The sequence below is a fragment of the Oncorhynchus keta genome, chromosome 10, assembly GCF_023373465.1.
Source record: "Oncorhynchus keta strain PuntledgeMale-10-30-2019 chromosome 10, Oket_V2, whole genome shotgun sequence".
In the NCBI taxonomy this organism is placed as follows: domain Eukaryota; kingdom Metazoa; phylum Chordata; class Actinopteri; order Salmoniformes; family Salmonidae; genus Oncorhynchus; species Oncorhynchus keta.
In genome coordinates, this window is record NC_068430.1 from 47,178,082 (window position 1) to 47,194,320 (window position 16,239).

Below are 16,239 nucleotides of genomic sequence, written 5' to 3' on the forward strand. Positions count from 1 at the left end.
TGAAGTGCACCAGTCCCTCCTGCAGCAAAGCACCCCCACAACATGATGAAACCGTGCTTCACGGTTTGGATGGTGTTCTTCGGCTTGCAAGCCTCCCCCTTTTTCCTCCAAACATAACGGTCGTTATGGGCAAACAGTTATATTTTTGTTTCATCAGACCAGAGGACATTTCTCCAAAAAGTACGAACTTTGTCCCCATGTGCAGTTGCAAACCGTAGTCTGTTTTTTTATGGTGGATTTGGAGCACTGGCTTCTTCATTGCTGAGCGGTCTTTCATGTTATATTGATATAGGACTCGTTTTACTGTGGATATAGATACTTTTGTACCTGTTTCATCCAGCATCTTCACAAGGTCCTTTGCTGTTGTTCTGGGATTGATTTACACTTTTCGCACCAAAGTATGTTAATCTCTAGGAGACAGAATGCGTCTTCTTCCTGAGCGGTATGATGGCTGTGTGGTGCCATGGTGTTTATACTTGCGTACTCTTGTTTGTACAGATGAACGTGGTACCTTCAGGCATTTGGAAATTCCTCCTAAGGATTAACCAGACATGTGGAGGTCTACAATCTTTTTTTCTGAGGTTGTGGCTGATTTCTTTTGATTTTCCCATGATGTCAAGCATAGAAGCACTGAGTTTGAAGGTAGTCCTTGAAATACATCCACAGGTACACCTCCAATTGAATCAAAGGATGTCAATTAGCCTATCAGAAGCTTCTAACGCCATGGCATCATTTTCTGACATTTTCCAAACTGTTTAAAGGCGCAGTCAACTTAGTGTATGTAAGCTTCTGACCCACTGGAATTGTGATACAATCTGAAATAATCTGTCTGTAAACAATTGTTGGGAGAAATGCTTGTGTCCTGCACAAAGTAGATGTCCTATCCGACTTGCCAAAACTGTAGTTTGTTAACAAGAACTTTGTGGAGTGGTTGAAAAACGAGTTCTAATGACTCCAACCTAAGTGTATGTAAACTTCCGACTTCAACTGTATATTGGTCTGTGTAGGTGAGCCTACAGTGAGTCTGAACGGGTCTCCAGCAAAAGCTCCAGTTCAGTCAGACAGCCGAGCCCATTCAGGTACCAGTCACCTGGCTACCTCCACCTCTGAGCCCGTCCAGACCCAGCAGCCCTGCTCCCTCAAGGGTTCCCTCTCCTCAGACAACCTTTACGCTGGAGCTGGACTACACGGAGAGGGGACAGGTCCACAGACTCCACCAAGCCAAGGTGACCCACAAACTACATGTCCCAACATGCAAAAGGAGACACTATCAGAGTTTCCAAATTCCGGTAACTTTCCAAAAAATTGCCAGGTTTTCCAGAAATCCTGGGTTGAGGATATCAGATTTCCTGCTTTATTCCCTCCTAATTCTGTGAATATTCCAACTTGGATTTCTGGAAAACCTGAGAATTTGGGGAATGTAATTAGAATTTTGCAACCCTAACTGTCTGTTTTATTACTTTATTACATTCGTTTCACCCAAATGACAAGCAACAGATACAGATCAATATTGTGGGTCATGTTTAGAGGAAGTGCTGCAATTGGATGCCTTAGAAAATATGTTTTATATGATGGAACACAAAGTTACCTTCATCGGGCATCTGTAGCCTTTAACATATGGTTCTGACAGAGGTTGCTGTTCATTTCTCAAGCGGGTTCTGGTCAGAGCTGTGTGCTCTTCTTACCCTGATGTTCTGTGTCTCCTCTTCTCCTTTCCTCTCCTCCTCCTCTCCACAGGCTGGCCTGCTTACCCTCCACCACCTGAGAGAGTGACCTATAAAACCAGTAGCAAACCACGCGCTAGATTCCTCAGTGGGCCTGTGTCTCTGTCTATCTGTTTGTATCTCCTCCTCTCCTCCATTGCTCCACCACTCCCCACTCACTCTGCTTCTTGTCCTCCTCCACTGCTCTCCTTCCTCCCCTCCATTGCTCCACCACTCCCCACTCACTCTGCTTCTTGTCCTCCTCCACTGCTCTCCTTCCTCCCCTCCATTGCTCCACCACTCCCCACTCACTCTGCTTCTTGTCCTCCTCCACTGCTCTCCTTCCTCCCCTCCATTCTCCTCTTTTCATGTCTTCCTCCTCTTCTTGCCTCCTCGCCTCTCCTCCTCTTTACCCAGTGAGCCGAATTACTTTGAAAAGATGTAAAGATGATGTTGAGATTACGTTCATTTTCTGTTCTGAACAAAAGTTGAAAAGACGTATTTTCCCGGATGTTGAAAATACATTTATCCAGACAGAAAAAAATACATATTTTTGGTGTTATTGTTTCTATGGTCATATTTCAACATAATTGAACGTATAATTCTTTCTTCATTAACATTTAAATATATCCGATTACAGGAAAATGGAACAAAATGAAGATTTCAGTATAGAATATTTATTATTACTCCCATCTGCCACCTTTTCAAAAGCTTCAGAACTGGAAGTGATCATGTTTTCTGACAACCAACCGAAAGAACACTTCAACAACATTATCAGTAACCGTTACAGAAACTCTTTACTTGCTATGACTGTGATATGTTTGTCGACCTTAGTTGAATACACTGACTGTAAGTTGCTCTGGATAAGAGTGTCTGCTCAATTAACTAAATGTAAAAATTAACACACAACTGGGCATTATTCAAATGAGCTCCGGTCGTTCCGGACTCTAAAGTGCAGTCCAAACTTGTGAAACATATACGTCTATGATTGGTTCAGATTTGGTACTAAAAATCAACGTCTATGGATGTTGAAATCCAGACTGGTTCTGGGCCGGATCAAAAAACGACGTCTGTGGACGTTGAAGTACTGACCATTTTTAAACTATGTCCGGATATCCTCATCCTGTAGCTCTTTTATTCTTTTTCTCCCCCTCTTTTTCCTTCCTCCATCCCATCCTCTCCCCTGTGTCTCTCTGATTCTCTGAACTACAGTGAAATGTCTCTCTCTGTCTGTTGTGCTTGGCTGATGAGTAGTGGATGCAGTAGTAATATTAGTAATGCACTGCAGCAGTACTGTGTACTCAGCTCACTCTCACTCTCTGCTCCTGTCTGTCTGTGTAACTCTGCCTCTCTGACCCTGCAGTCCTGCCTAGTGGACCCTGTCTGCATGGCTACACACAGCCACTGTTATTTTGCGCCCTGTTGGTTACGAGCTCTCTCTCTCTCTCTCTCTCTCTCTCTCTCTCTCTCTCTCTCTCTCTCTCTCTCTCTCTCTCTCTCTCTCTCTCTCTCTCTCTCTCTCTCAGATCTCTCTCTCTCTCTCAGATCTCTCTCTCTCTCAGACCTCTCTCTCAGACCTCTCTCTCTCTCAGATCTCTCTCTCTCTCTTTCTCTCTCTCTTTCTCTCTCTCTCTCTTTCTCTCTCTCTTTCTCTCTCTCTCTCTCTCTCTCTCTCTCTCTCTCTCTCTCTCTCTCTCTCTCTCTCTCTCTCTCTCTCTCTCTCAGACCTCTCTCTCTCTCAGACCTCTCTCTCTCTCTCAGACCTCTCTCTCTCTCTCAGACCTCTCTCTCTCTCTCAGACCTCTCTCTCTCAGACCTCTCACAGTTCTGTGGCTCACTTCTAGAGGGACTGCATGATTGGCCTGTCCATCTGTATTCAGATAGTTGTCTGAACCGTGCTTTCCCACGGTGTTATGTGTGTGATGATGCTGCATCTGGCTTTTGAGCAGATCTTTGTAGCAGTGTGACTCTATGTTTTTAGACGTACGTCTATGTGTGTTTATGTTTTCCGTGTTGCTTGGAGTCCTAACTCTGTTTATCTCCTAGGGTCAACTCTGAAACGTCTCTGCCTTGGTAAAGAGCGTGGTAGGGGTAAGTATAATTTGCAGAAAAGACATTAGCCATTTGGAGAATCCCAAACTATTTATTGTGTTTATCTATTCATGAATTCATTGATTGTATTATTGTATCTACTCATGTACCTTGTTTTCTTTCCCCAAAGGCTCCTCTCATGAGTAAGAGTAGAAGTACATTTCATTAGATTAGAATGCATTTTATAAACAAGAGGGGCCTTCTAGTGTTCATTTGAACTACATTTACTTAGATAACACGTTTCAGCAACAGAGCTAGTTGGGACCAGAGTATGTAAGCGGAGTTCAGCGGTCGGAAATCTCACTCGTTCCTCACGCTCCACGTCCTTTCCAACCACTTCCAACCAGTTCGTTAAAAAAAATCACTCCTTCCTCACAGGAAAAAAAACAGTTGTCTCCATTCATTAAAATCACCATTGAACCAACAACCATCTATTTCTGTCACCATTTGGTTTTGAAGTACTGAAACCAAACCATATGATTTGAATTGAAAATTATTTTAATAAACAACATGAAAAGGTGACTGTAAGAAGCGCTAATCATTTGAATTAGGCTACATGTCGTATTAAACGGCATATACACACTCTAAATAGGTCAGGAGTCAGACAAGTATTGTATTATTTAGGCTATATTATTAGCCATTTATTTCAATTATTTCAAGGCCACACCCTACAAAGAAATACACTGTGAAGCATTTGCAAGTGCAACACACTAGGCTTGGCAGGAACACTATAGCGCTCAGCGTTTAAACAACATTTTGTTGTATTAAATCATTTTAGTCAATTAATTTCCCATATAGGCTGACTTAGAATTAGATACAATACAAATGAAACTAAAAATGCCTTTATTAGGCTCGGTCTACAGTGCCTTTGAATTCATTTTTTAGAAACATGAAGCCAGAGTCTGGCTCCAGGCTCATGCGATGGAGCCTGGAGAGCAGGCCAGCAGCGGAGAATATCCTCCCTGCGTTTGCAGAGCCACTGTGGATGCTAAACACCCCTCAGGCTACTCTTGCTAGGCAGGGATGCAGAGTTTTTATTTTTCTATAGGTAGGTCTAAAGGTTTTTAGGCAAAATAACCCTATTAAAACAGAAAGCTCCTCGAATGGGTAATGTAATATGTCAGGCCTATTGGGCAAAAATCTATTAGAACCCATTGTATAGATAATATAACATTTAAGAGATACATTTTTTTTGTTTATAAATCATTTGCTACAATGACACACTTAGCTAGCTTACCCACCTCATTCCTTTCTGTTAGCATGTGCATGTAGTAAGTACACCATCATGCTTTTGGGATCGGTGTCTTTTCAGATTCCACAATGATTATTTAGCTGTGGAGACTACATCACTGAATTCCCTTTGTTGCTCTTGGTTTCTTTATGAAAATATTCGGCCAACTCCATGACAGTAGCTAAAGCAAGGGGCAGTAGCAGCACACAAGTAGCCTACAAATGCATGCTGGGCCGGGCATTTCCTGAGCTCCTGAAGTGAGTGGTACTGGAGCGAAATTGGAGCAGGTGAGAAGGCCGAGGCTCCAGCCTTTGGGAATCTCGCTCAGCACTCCAGTCAAATTGGCCACTCCTCGCTCTGCTCCAGCTCCGCTCTGCTCACATACTCTGTTTGGAACTTGAGGCAGGGTCTGAACAGTATGTCCATCTCCCAGGGACTGGATCAGGCTCAGGTGCATCCAACCAGCCGTCCCAGCAACAGACAGCCATCTCCACCCCTCCTCCCCACCAGCCAATAGCAGGGTTGGCCCAAGCCCAGGCCAACAACAGCAACAACAAGACAGGCACCTTCACTGGCACTTACCCTGGCGCCTACATAGGCTCCTATGCAGGGTCCTTCACAGACGACCTCCACAGACTGGTGGATGACTGGGCCATGGAGGCTCTGGCTGTCTCCTGGGGGCCGCGGCCCAGTTCCCTCAGCCTCAGTGGGCAGCCGCGTTGGAACGACGACCCCATGGGGCCCAGAACCAGAGCCAGACTGGCCAGCGCTCCAGATGTGAGTAGTTGTTGGATACGGTATGTATCTGTGTTTAACTGTTTATGTACGATGCATTATTTATTAGTAGGGGTGTAGCTAAATGGGTTCAACTAGTGTTTGTTTTCTTTAAAATTATATATTGATTTTTCTGCACTTGATTGATCATTTCTGGCACAATAGAACCAGGGTGGGAAATTGACTTTTTGGTCCACCAGCCACTGTGGTAGGTAGATCAAAACAATCTACCAGCCAATCAGATCTTTCAAAAGCCAAAATATTTTCCTTTACTTACACCCCAAAAAAGTTTCCTTTTCTTATGCAAAAAAAAAAAAAACTGATTATTTATTTGACCAAGAAATATATTACTAGTAATAAGTAATGTGGTATATTGCTCAATTTAATGAAGTGTGTGTGACCTGAATCTTTTATCCAATGTACAGTATGTTAAAATGAATAATTTAGATAAAATAGTAAAAACAGATTAACAGTTCTATAACTGAGTATTAAGCATCAACAAAGTGCCTTCCCTACCACACAATGCTGAGTCATGCAGTTTATTTGATTGATTATTCTAAACTGGGTGGTTCGAGCCCTGAATTCTGATTGGCTGGCAGCATTGGTATTTCAGACTGTATACCACAAATATGACAAAACATGTATTTTTACTGCTCTAATTACGTTGGTAACCAGTTTATAATAGCAATAAGGCACCTCAGGGGTTTGTGGTAAATGGCCAATATACCACATCCCCTCGGTCCATATTGCGTAATTATAGTCCAGGGCTCTAAACTGACATTTGTTACACGGGGTACATAAATTGAAATTTAGAAGCACACAAATAGGTGTAGAAGCACAATATAATAATTTGGGTGTTTTAGTGATAAGAATGAATAAGAGTTGATGAATAAAAGTTTTTTTGAGTCTTCAATACTCAGTTAAGCACAATGTACCCCCAAATATTTGAGTCATTAGGGGTGTGTTCATAAATTCACTCTGGAGTGCCAGAGTGTGCTCTGGGCATTTGTAAATTCAGAGTTTGGTCAGATTGTCCCTTAGTAAATAATGTGTTTCGTAGGGCCGATCTTTGCTGTTCTGCCGCCATAGGCAAGCCAAAAAATATCAACCCTCCCCCCACAGAACTAGTATAGTCCCAGTAAGCAAAATTATGTTGAAGATACATTTAAAATATGTATTTTCCAGACGTTGAAGTTTGGTTCAATTTAGGTTCTGAATGAAAGGTGAAAATGTATTTTCCAGATGTTGAAATCATGCACATTTGTGGTTCTGAATGAAAATTGAAAATAAGTCATTTATAGATGTCTATGTTTGGGTCAAATAAAGGCTGGTCCAGACCAGACAAAATCTGAACCAAACATAGTCGTCTGTGATTGGTTCACATTTGGTCCGGACCAGAAACCAATGTCCGTGGATGTGGAAATCAAGGCCAGTCTGGATCTGCACCAAAAAAAGAACTAAAGTCCAAAAGCGTCTGCGTCAGTCCGTGCTTACTGAGGTGTAGCCTACAGTGTTGCTTGAAATGGAATTTTATGAATGCCCATCTATGTGGTAAGCTTACCATTTGTAAAACACCAAAACTCTACTTCCGGACAGGGCCAAAAAAAGATGTCCAAAAGACGTCAGCTCATGCTTACTGGGGTGTAGCCTAACATGCCATTGCATTGACTTAGTTAGTCTTGATTCCTGTGACTAATCAGTTTGGCTATTTAAGCTCTGAATATCAGCTACCCAACTTGATCAGCAGTTATCGCGAGCCTATTTGCAATGTGTTTACACAGCGGGAAATGCAGAAGTATTTTCTTTTTAAATATGATTTTAAAAATGTATGGATACAAACTTGAAACCACTGATCATGACAATGCAACTCCTGGACAACAGTTGTGATTGTCCATTCCATATTGTCCATTTTACTTTGACTTGTCCTGTTTTTAGGACATGTTCTTTGTTGACATGACAGCATATTTTCTATTTGATTGAGCGCCATTCAGGTTAGGCTATTTGTTTGGAGAAACCTTCACGATGTAAAAAGTGTCCTTCTCATTACATTGTAATACATTTTATCTCCAGCCTGAAGGCTACAGAAAAGGCAACATAGTCTTTCTACCATATCCTATATCTTTTACATGTTTGACGTTAGATTATTTTTGACCCCAACTTTGGTGGAGCGCTTCTGTAGCTCAGTTGGTAGAGCATGGCGCTTGTAACGCCAGGGTAGTGGGTTCGATTCCCGGGACCACCCATACGTAGAATGTATGCACACATGACTGTAAGTCGCTTTGGATAAAAGCGTCTTCTAAATGGCATATATTATTATTATTATTATATTATTATATTCTCTCCGACAGCACCCTGGGAATGGACAAGTCAAATATTTTGCGCCCCTGCCTTTGACAAAGTGGGCACTGCTTATCAAAGGGTGTAGTCAGCGCTCACCTAAAGAGCCCATATTCAAATCAAATCAACATTTATTGGTCACACACATGTTTAGCAGATGTTATTGAGGGTGTTGTGAAATGCTACTGGTTTGTGAGAAATTGTCATTGTTTTTGGGCAGAATAATGTGAGGTTTTATGTGTTGTTGTTGGAGGTGTGCCTTGGTCACTTTAGCTCAGAAAATGCTGCCTTCCTCAATCTACCACTATGGGCGGCTACCTAATCCTGCCTAATGAGTGGGCCGGCCTTGGCGTTTCGCTCTCGCGTTCAGAGCGCACACTGGACACTCCGGCCCGAGGAGGAGTAGTGTTGATCTGATTGTTCTGACCTCACAACATGAGTCAAGCACCCAAGCGAACTGGCTAAAGTTGGCTAGCTTGCTAGCTACTTCTAGACACAAATAAGAGAACACCTCACTCTGACCATTTTACTCACCCCAGCAGAGCTGGTTAGGCTGTTTTCATGTTACCTGACTGTAACTGTGCTGCTGGCAACAAGTATTATTATTTTTTTTTGTTGCTGTTTTACTGACAGCGGTGTTGCTCGTCAACGGGTGTTGCTCGTTCGTATATACATCAGTTATTCTGCACTCTGGCACACTCAGAAGGGAGTGCTCTGAAATCGGAGTAGATAGTGTGAATTTACGAACACACTCAGTGAGACAAAAAAATGTGTTATCTGCCCCTTTAAAAACTTATGGCGGCAATCCCGTTAACGGGATAATTTTCATCAACAACCGCTGAATTGCATAGCGCCACATTCAAATAATATTACTAAAAATATTTATATTAATGAAATCACAAGTGAGATATAGCAAAACACAGTTTAGCCTTTTGTCAATCCACCTGTCATTTCATATTTTGAAAATATGCAATCCAAGCTTTTGTGTACATTTATCGATCGCTCATTATGAACACCTAGCATCAAGTAGCTTGGTCACGAAAATCAGCAAAGCAATCAAATTAATCGTTTACCTTTGATGATCTTTGGATGTTTTCACTCATGAGACTCCCAGTTACACAATAAATGTTCCTTTTGTTCCATAAAGATTCTTTTTATATCCAAAATACCTCAGTTTGTTTGGCGCATTATGTTCAGAAATCCACAGGAAAGAGCGGTCACGACAATGCAATTTCCAAATAGCATCCGTAATGTCCACAGAAACATGCCAAACATTTTTTTATAATCAATCCTCAGGTTGTTTTTATATCGATAATATATCAACCGCAACTGTCTTTTTCAGTAGGAGAGGGAAAGGCAATGGCTGCCCAAACTCTGTTGCGCATACAAAACGCTGCTGGCACCCGGCCATACAATGACGCAATGTTATTGTTCTCGCTAATTTTTCATAATAAAAGCCCGAAACTATGTCTGGAAGCGATAGGAAAAGGAATCTGGTTGATATCCCTTTAAATTGAGCAAAGGCAGGCTATGGAACATGAAGTTTTCAAAATAGAAGCCACTTCCTGGTTTGATTTTGCTCAGGGTTTCGCCTGCATTATCAGTTCTGTTATATTCACAGACAATATTTTGACAGTTTTGGAAGCTTTAGAGTGTTTTCTATCCAATACTAATAACAGTAAGCATATATTAGCAACTGAGACTGAGGAGCAGGCCGTTTACTTTGGGCAACTTATTCATCCAAGCTACTCAATACTGCCCCCCAGCCATAAGAAGTTAAGGGGTGGGCTGTTACCGTAGTAACGGCCACACAATGTCTGTCAGAGATGAGAATCTTTGGCTAGTCCCAGTCAGGGTTGCAGTTTTTGCGGGTTTGCAGTCAAATTGGGTTACATTGACAAAAACATGTATTGGTTGCGGGCGGCGCATTTTTGGGCTACTCCTATATTGAACCGCTGCCACCATGGCATTTGTCTTTAAAAATATATATATTTCCTTATTGCTTAATCATAGCAGTCAAAACAAGTTAAATTGACATCCATTGATAGAAAATGATCTGGAGAGATTAATAAGGGCTAATATATATTTTCTCTCGATAATGTTATGGGAAAAGGGTTTATTGGATAAATGGTGCGGTAAAAACATGTTGGGATAGTTTTCAGGCCTTGTGGGCAAGTTTTCAGAGGTCATTGGGCTCTAAATTTTAGCTGGACCTGGCAACCCTGGTCCCATTTGGTATTATATAGAACATCCTGGCCCTGCCCGCCTGTGGGAAAAACATGTGGTTACTTAGGTTATCCCATTGACTCACAGCAGAAACTTGACTTTTTTTCAAAGACAATTTTCTTGTTGTCTGCTTGTTTTAGTCATTTACAAAACTACATTTAAGAAAAGTACAACATGTCTAAAGATTAATTTTCAACATTGCCTGCTCCTGAGAAATCTTACTACTTACTACTATGTAATATTGAAGAGCTTCCCCCGAATTTGTTCTTAACTGACTTGCCTAGTTAAATAAAGGTAAATAAAATGTCCCTTTTCATGAAGGTGCAAGCAGCCATGTCAGTGCTAGCTAGCTAACAACCAGAACATTATGTTAGCCAAGAGCAACTTCAAACAAACTGACTATAACAGCTACAAGTAGTGAGTGGACTTACAAATGAACTATACTAAACAAGTTATATGTCTTACCTGTGATGAAATGTTTTCAACACACATAGCTACTCTACCGGTCAAAAGTTTTAGAACACCTACTCAGTCAAAGGTTTTTCTTTATTTGTACTATTTTCTACATTGTAGAATAAAAGTGAATACATCAAAACTATGAAATAACACATATGGAATTATGTAGTACCAAATGATAAATAAACAGTAGTGATGCTTCCACTTCCAGCTTATACATACTATACATTTTACGGACAGTATATTTTAGATTAGTTATCTTTTGTTTGTTTTTAGTGCCATCCTTCAGCTACCCTCAACCCCTCCCATCTATCTCTGAAGACCATCCAGTTTTGATTTCTAGCTGCCATATATTTTTGAACTGTGCTGTGATATTTCACAAAATTCTGAAACGTTCTATTCTCAAAGTTTCTACAGATTCTAAATTAAAGATTTTTGCTAAGAGTATTATTATATTATTATATCAATTGACTATGACTTTTCAAATCACCCAGTAGGGCTATTTGCAGAGTTAGCTCCAAGCAAATGTTGCAATTTTTCTTATGGCTAGCAGCAGACAGTTGCAGAAAACTCAAACCAATATTGAAAAACAACATAGCGTGTAAAACAAAATACTGTAACTAGCCATGAACATGATGACAAAGTCACACAATGATGACAAAGTCACAATTTAGTAGCCTTTCGGGTCAATTTGACTTTTCATTGAAAAAACTGTTGTCAAATGCTCTGTGTGACAACCTGCCAATATGGCTGGTGAAATAGGCATTCTAAGCTGCCAATGCCAAAATTTCCCTGCATTTGACAGCTGGCGGGTGTTAATTTCCCACCCAGAATAGAAACAATGGACTTGTCCCAAAGTGCAAAACCTACCAGCTGGCACTCCAGACAGACTTAATCACAGGTTGAATTAATTTGAAAGAAAACAATTACTATTTGAAGCCAGGTCTGGAATAGTTAAGATGAAAGCCTGTGGTGACTGAAAGCTCACCTATATATCTTTCTCCTCAGACACCTGCCAGGACAGCCCCTGGCTTTGAAGGCCCCCAACTCTCCCTGTCATGGCCGATGATTGACAGCCAGGGCCAGGGATCAGTGATGAGGACCAGCTCCCCAGGACAAGCAGGGTTCCATCCTAGCTATATGGTGGCCCATCCAGCCCCAGACCTGTTTGGGGGGCTGCCACCTTCGCCCCTCTCACCCTTCTGTGTAAGCCAGTGGCCTGAGCTGCTGTCCTCCTTGGGTACAGGGGTGTTTGCTTTCCCTATCATGCCCCCAGCCTGGGGCACCCCCACTTCCGCCCCTGCTCCACCCTACGAGCCCCCCGACCCCAAAACCAGGACCCTCTAATCCTCTAACCCCTGTAGCATCATGTCTTCCAACTATGTTACCAAAAAATAAGTAATATGTAGTTAGAGCTGTGGTCTACTCTACGCACAGTATGTAAACTGTATATATTTAACCAGCATGTATGTATATAGTAAGCATTTGTATATATAGCCCATATATGTTGTTATCAATGTGTGTGACATTATCAACCTCAATTTACATACCTCATATGTATGTACCTAAGGGACATATGTATATTTTATCACCTGTGTGAATGTGTTGTACTGTATTTAAGGTGTGTAATACATTCATTATATTTGCATAATCCATTCATTTGTTTGTGCATATAAGCTTTCTGTGTATCTATTCCTATATCATTCATTGCTACTGTAAGTCTTTGTACATAAACTGTTTATGTTTGTGTGTTTATAACCCATATGTGTGTATGTGTACCCCTGTGTGTGTGTGTTTTTGTGAGACAGTGTGTGTCCAACATGTTATCCATATGTACAGTAGGGCCTGCAGGGCTCTATCCTAACCCAAACGAGAGCCATTCACCATCTTGCCGTCACTGTGAAGCCTCGTCTACCTGGTTTTACCAGCCTGGTCTCCCTGGTTACGAGCCTTGTTACCCTGGTTACCAGCTGTGTCACTCTGGTTATAACAGCCTGGTCACACTGTTGGTTTCCCTGGTTACCAGCCATGTCACCCTGGTTAACAGCCTGGTCACACTGTTGGTTTCCCTGGTTACCAGCCGTGTCACCCTGGTTACCAGGACCGCCTGCTTTATTACTCTGACATTTATGTTGTAATATACTTCCTTCATTTTCATTGAAACTCTTACAACGCTAGTGCTTAAAATAGTCCTAGGAAATGTGGAAGAACTTGAACTTAACCTTCAGGAGAAATATCCTGCAAGAGTGCCTTGAACAGTAGTTTCAGTTAATTCTGGAGACAAGCATGAGGCCATTTGAGATAAGTTAGGATAATGGGGTCATATTATGTGTGTGGTTTTGTCTTTAAAGATACTAGGTATATTTGTGTGATTGTTATATTTAGGAAAAAAACAGGTTGGTTATATTCAGGTTGCCAATTTAGAATGTTGGGAGTATGACCATGGTATTGGTTGTTTTGTGAATATTATAGTAACAGATGGGACATTATCTAATGTACTACTGTAAGATTCACACAGTGCACTGAAGCTATGTGTTGGCCTCTTTGTCCAGAGGCTTCTACAAAGCAGTAGCTATATACGATTTTGCTCCACTGACCACGGCCTGCATGAACACACACTAAAGCTTGTACGGGATAAGTGCAAGAGTTAGGGGCATTCTCTGGGTGAGAGCTAGTGTTACTTGGCCGTCACAAAACAGTGGATATTTCGTACTGTACTGTACAGTATTAGTAGAACTGAAGGGTTTCTCAGTATGGACATTCCTACAGTATGCCTTATTGTAGGTTTGAATCATTCACCCGTGTGGTTTCAGTATTAAGTGGGTCATTCCACGAATAGTGCCTTTCATGGCCTTGTGATGTTGTGTGCGTGTGTACAGTTTTATAAAACACGTCATTTAACCGTTAGTTCACATACTTCTCCGCTCTTACTGAGCTAAGCACTCAATTTAACAGTCGGTTCACATAAGTCCAATAGTAGCTGTTTTCATGAAAGTAAATTCCCATTTTGGCATGTTCCACATCATGTTTGACAATTTTAACCCGCTTCACCACAAACATTCCCAAAGTTTTCACCGTCGTTGTAAAGCCGTAGTTATTTTCTTGCTTTGACCAAGTACCAATGGGTCCCTCAGGTTTAAGGTCAGCCCTGTGACATGAACTGAACTCTCCTTTAAAAAGAAAAATGTAAAAATGTTTCCGCATGTAATGGCTGAGGGAAAGATTTTGTGTATATATCTCTGTGCTCCGTTTTGTCTGCCTTTTTAATTAATTTAGTCAAATATATAAATATTAATTTAATAATAATTTAGTCAAATATAGTCAAAGCATAGTGTAAAAGCAGGTGAGCTGGTGCCCCTCTTTTTTGTCCATTTCCAGTGTTTTGTGGTGGAAAACTGAGCGATTTGATCATAACACGTCAACCTAGTTACCCCTAGACAGATAGGCGACACATTTTTTAACAAGTTTGCATGTTTGGTTAATCTTGCATTGAATTGCGCCTCTCTGTTCCATACCCCCTAAGTTATGTCTTAAGTAAGATGAAATCGTCAATGCTGTTACTTTAATTGGCACTTTTACAGCCATTTTTTTCTGAGATGGGAAAACATGTTTTTATGTAGTTTAACATGTACTCTTTATGACGGAAATAAATGTGTATTTGTATTATCACACGACCGACAAGGCACTCTATTCGTGGAATGACCCAAGTATGGGTTTTGTTCATGCACAGTACCGTATGACATATATGAATGTTAGAGGCCGGTATGATATATAAGGATTTGTAATTTATCGCATGACCTAAACAAGTTGACTCGTCTAAAGCCCATGTAGTAACCAACAGATAAAATGTACATTTCATACGGTATCTGTGGAGGTTGTTGGTTAAAAAAAGTAATAATGTTCAATAAGGAGTTTGATCATTGACGTAAGACCAGTCATAATCTGTATCATAAGGATAATAAGTATACAGTTATACAGAGACTAATGTAGTGCTGTGTGTTGATGACAGAGAAGGGGCTATGTCTTCTAACTGCACAGTTCTTCCACTTTAGTCTTCTGAGATGGTCAGAATCACAAGACCAGCCCAGTGTATATCAATCAATACTTCTTTCATTTTGGTTTTGGGTTGTATGACGCAATCATTTAAATCCAGTATAACACACATCATCTTGTACAATAATATCTATCAACAAAGATCAGAAATCACATGACCCAAACAATCCCAGCAAAGGCTCCATACCCGGAATGTGAGATAAATAGTGTCTGTCACTACTCCACCCATTCAGCCAATAGCTTCCTTTGCCAACCAGTTGGCAATTTTTGCAAATAAATCCTTTACTTGTTATGGTTTGAAGCGTTTCCTAACTGTACAGTCGTTCAGTCAGTTCAGTTTGAATTGAACTTTTGTAGACGAATAGTGCAGAATGTTCTGCTCTGAATCCAATCTCCATCCCATGCAAAGCGAGACTTGTGTTCTCTGTAAACAGCACCTGGCCTATGTAGCTATTGACAGGATGCGCTCACTATACACAGCAAGGCTTTCTCTGAACTCTGATCTGTGACGCTTGCAGTAGAAGCTCTGCTCTCTGTACGATTGCTTTTGCCTAGCTTATACTCTCCCTGCACTTTCCTGACACACTGGTCAGTAGCGCTCATCTCGCTCACAAAGATTGTACATATTTGAAGACAGAAATAAATAATAAACTTGTTTTTGCTTGACAACATGTTTTCTCTGCTTCTGTTATATTCAGTAGCGGTGCGTGGGTAAAATCACTGGGTGAAGGTTCTGATTTCTGTGTGTGTGTGTGTGTGTGTGCGCGCCTTTGTGAAAGCAGAAAAACACGTTGACTCAACCTACTTGTAGAGAAACGCCAATGCCATCCTCCTTTCATGTTGACAAAATGGTATATCACTATGTTATACACTCTACAAATAAACGTTTCCTGGAATATCCTTTAGGGCAGTGGTCCCAAACTTTTTATAGGCCCGTACCCCTTCAATCATTCAACCTCCAGCTGCATACCCCCTCTAGCACCAGGGTCAGCACACTCTCAAATGTTTTGTTTGCCATTACTATAGGCCTGCATTTATTAAACATAAGAATGAGTGAGTGGGAAGTGACAAAGAGCTTTTATAGGACCAGGGCACAAATAATAATATAAATCACAATGTTTGCTCTTTATTTAGCCATCGTACATATAAAACCTTATTTGTTCAACAAAAATTGTGAATAACTCACCACAGGTTAATGAGAAGGGTATGCTTGAACGGATGCACATAACTCTGCAATGTTGGGCTGTATTGGAGAGAGTCTGTCCTAAATAATTTTCCACCCAGTTTGTGCCTGTATTTCGTTTTCATGCTAGTGAGGGCCGTGAATCCACTCTCACATAGGTATGTGGTTGCAAATTGCATCTGTGT

The 16,239-nt window shown here is 41.1% G+C and overlaps 1 protein-coding gene across 4 annotated transcripts in view; it reads left to right on the top strand.

The window, feature by feature from the left end:
• The window catches only part of wnk2 (WNK lysine deficient protein kinase 2), a 66,094-nt gene extending 50,552 nt beyond the window's left edge, over window positions 1-15,542 (top strand). Inside the window, exons 24-28 of one of the 4 annotated variants that reach the window (XM_052527218.1) lie at window positions 1,008-1,226; window positions 1,738-1,836; window positions 3,750-3,794; window positions 5,459-5,822; window positions 11,827-12,026. In XM_052527218.1, the coding sequence (XP_052383178.1) occupies window positions 1,008-1,226; window positions 1,738-1,836; window positions 3,750-3,794; window positions 5,459-5,822; window positions 11,827-11,887 (788 nt within the window). In that variant the 3' untranslated portion in view covers window positions 11,888-12,026. Of the gene's footprint in view, window positions 1-1,007; window positions 1,227-1,737; window positions 1,837-3,749; window positions 3,795-5,458; window positions 5,823-11,826 lie in introns of all 4 variants that reach the window. The other 3 variants (XM_052527214.1, XM_052527216.1, XM_052527217.1) reach the window with 3 other exon arrangements.
• Window positions 15,543-16,239: the final 697 nt, after the last annotated feature.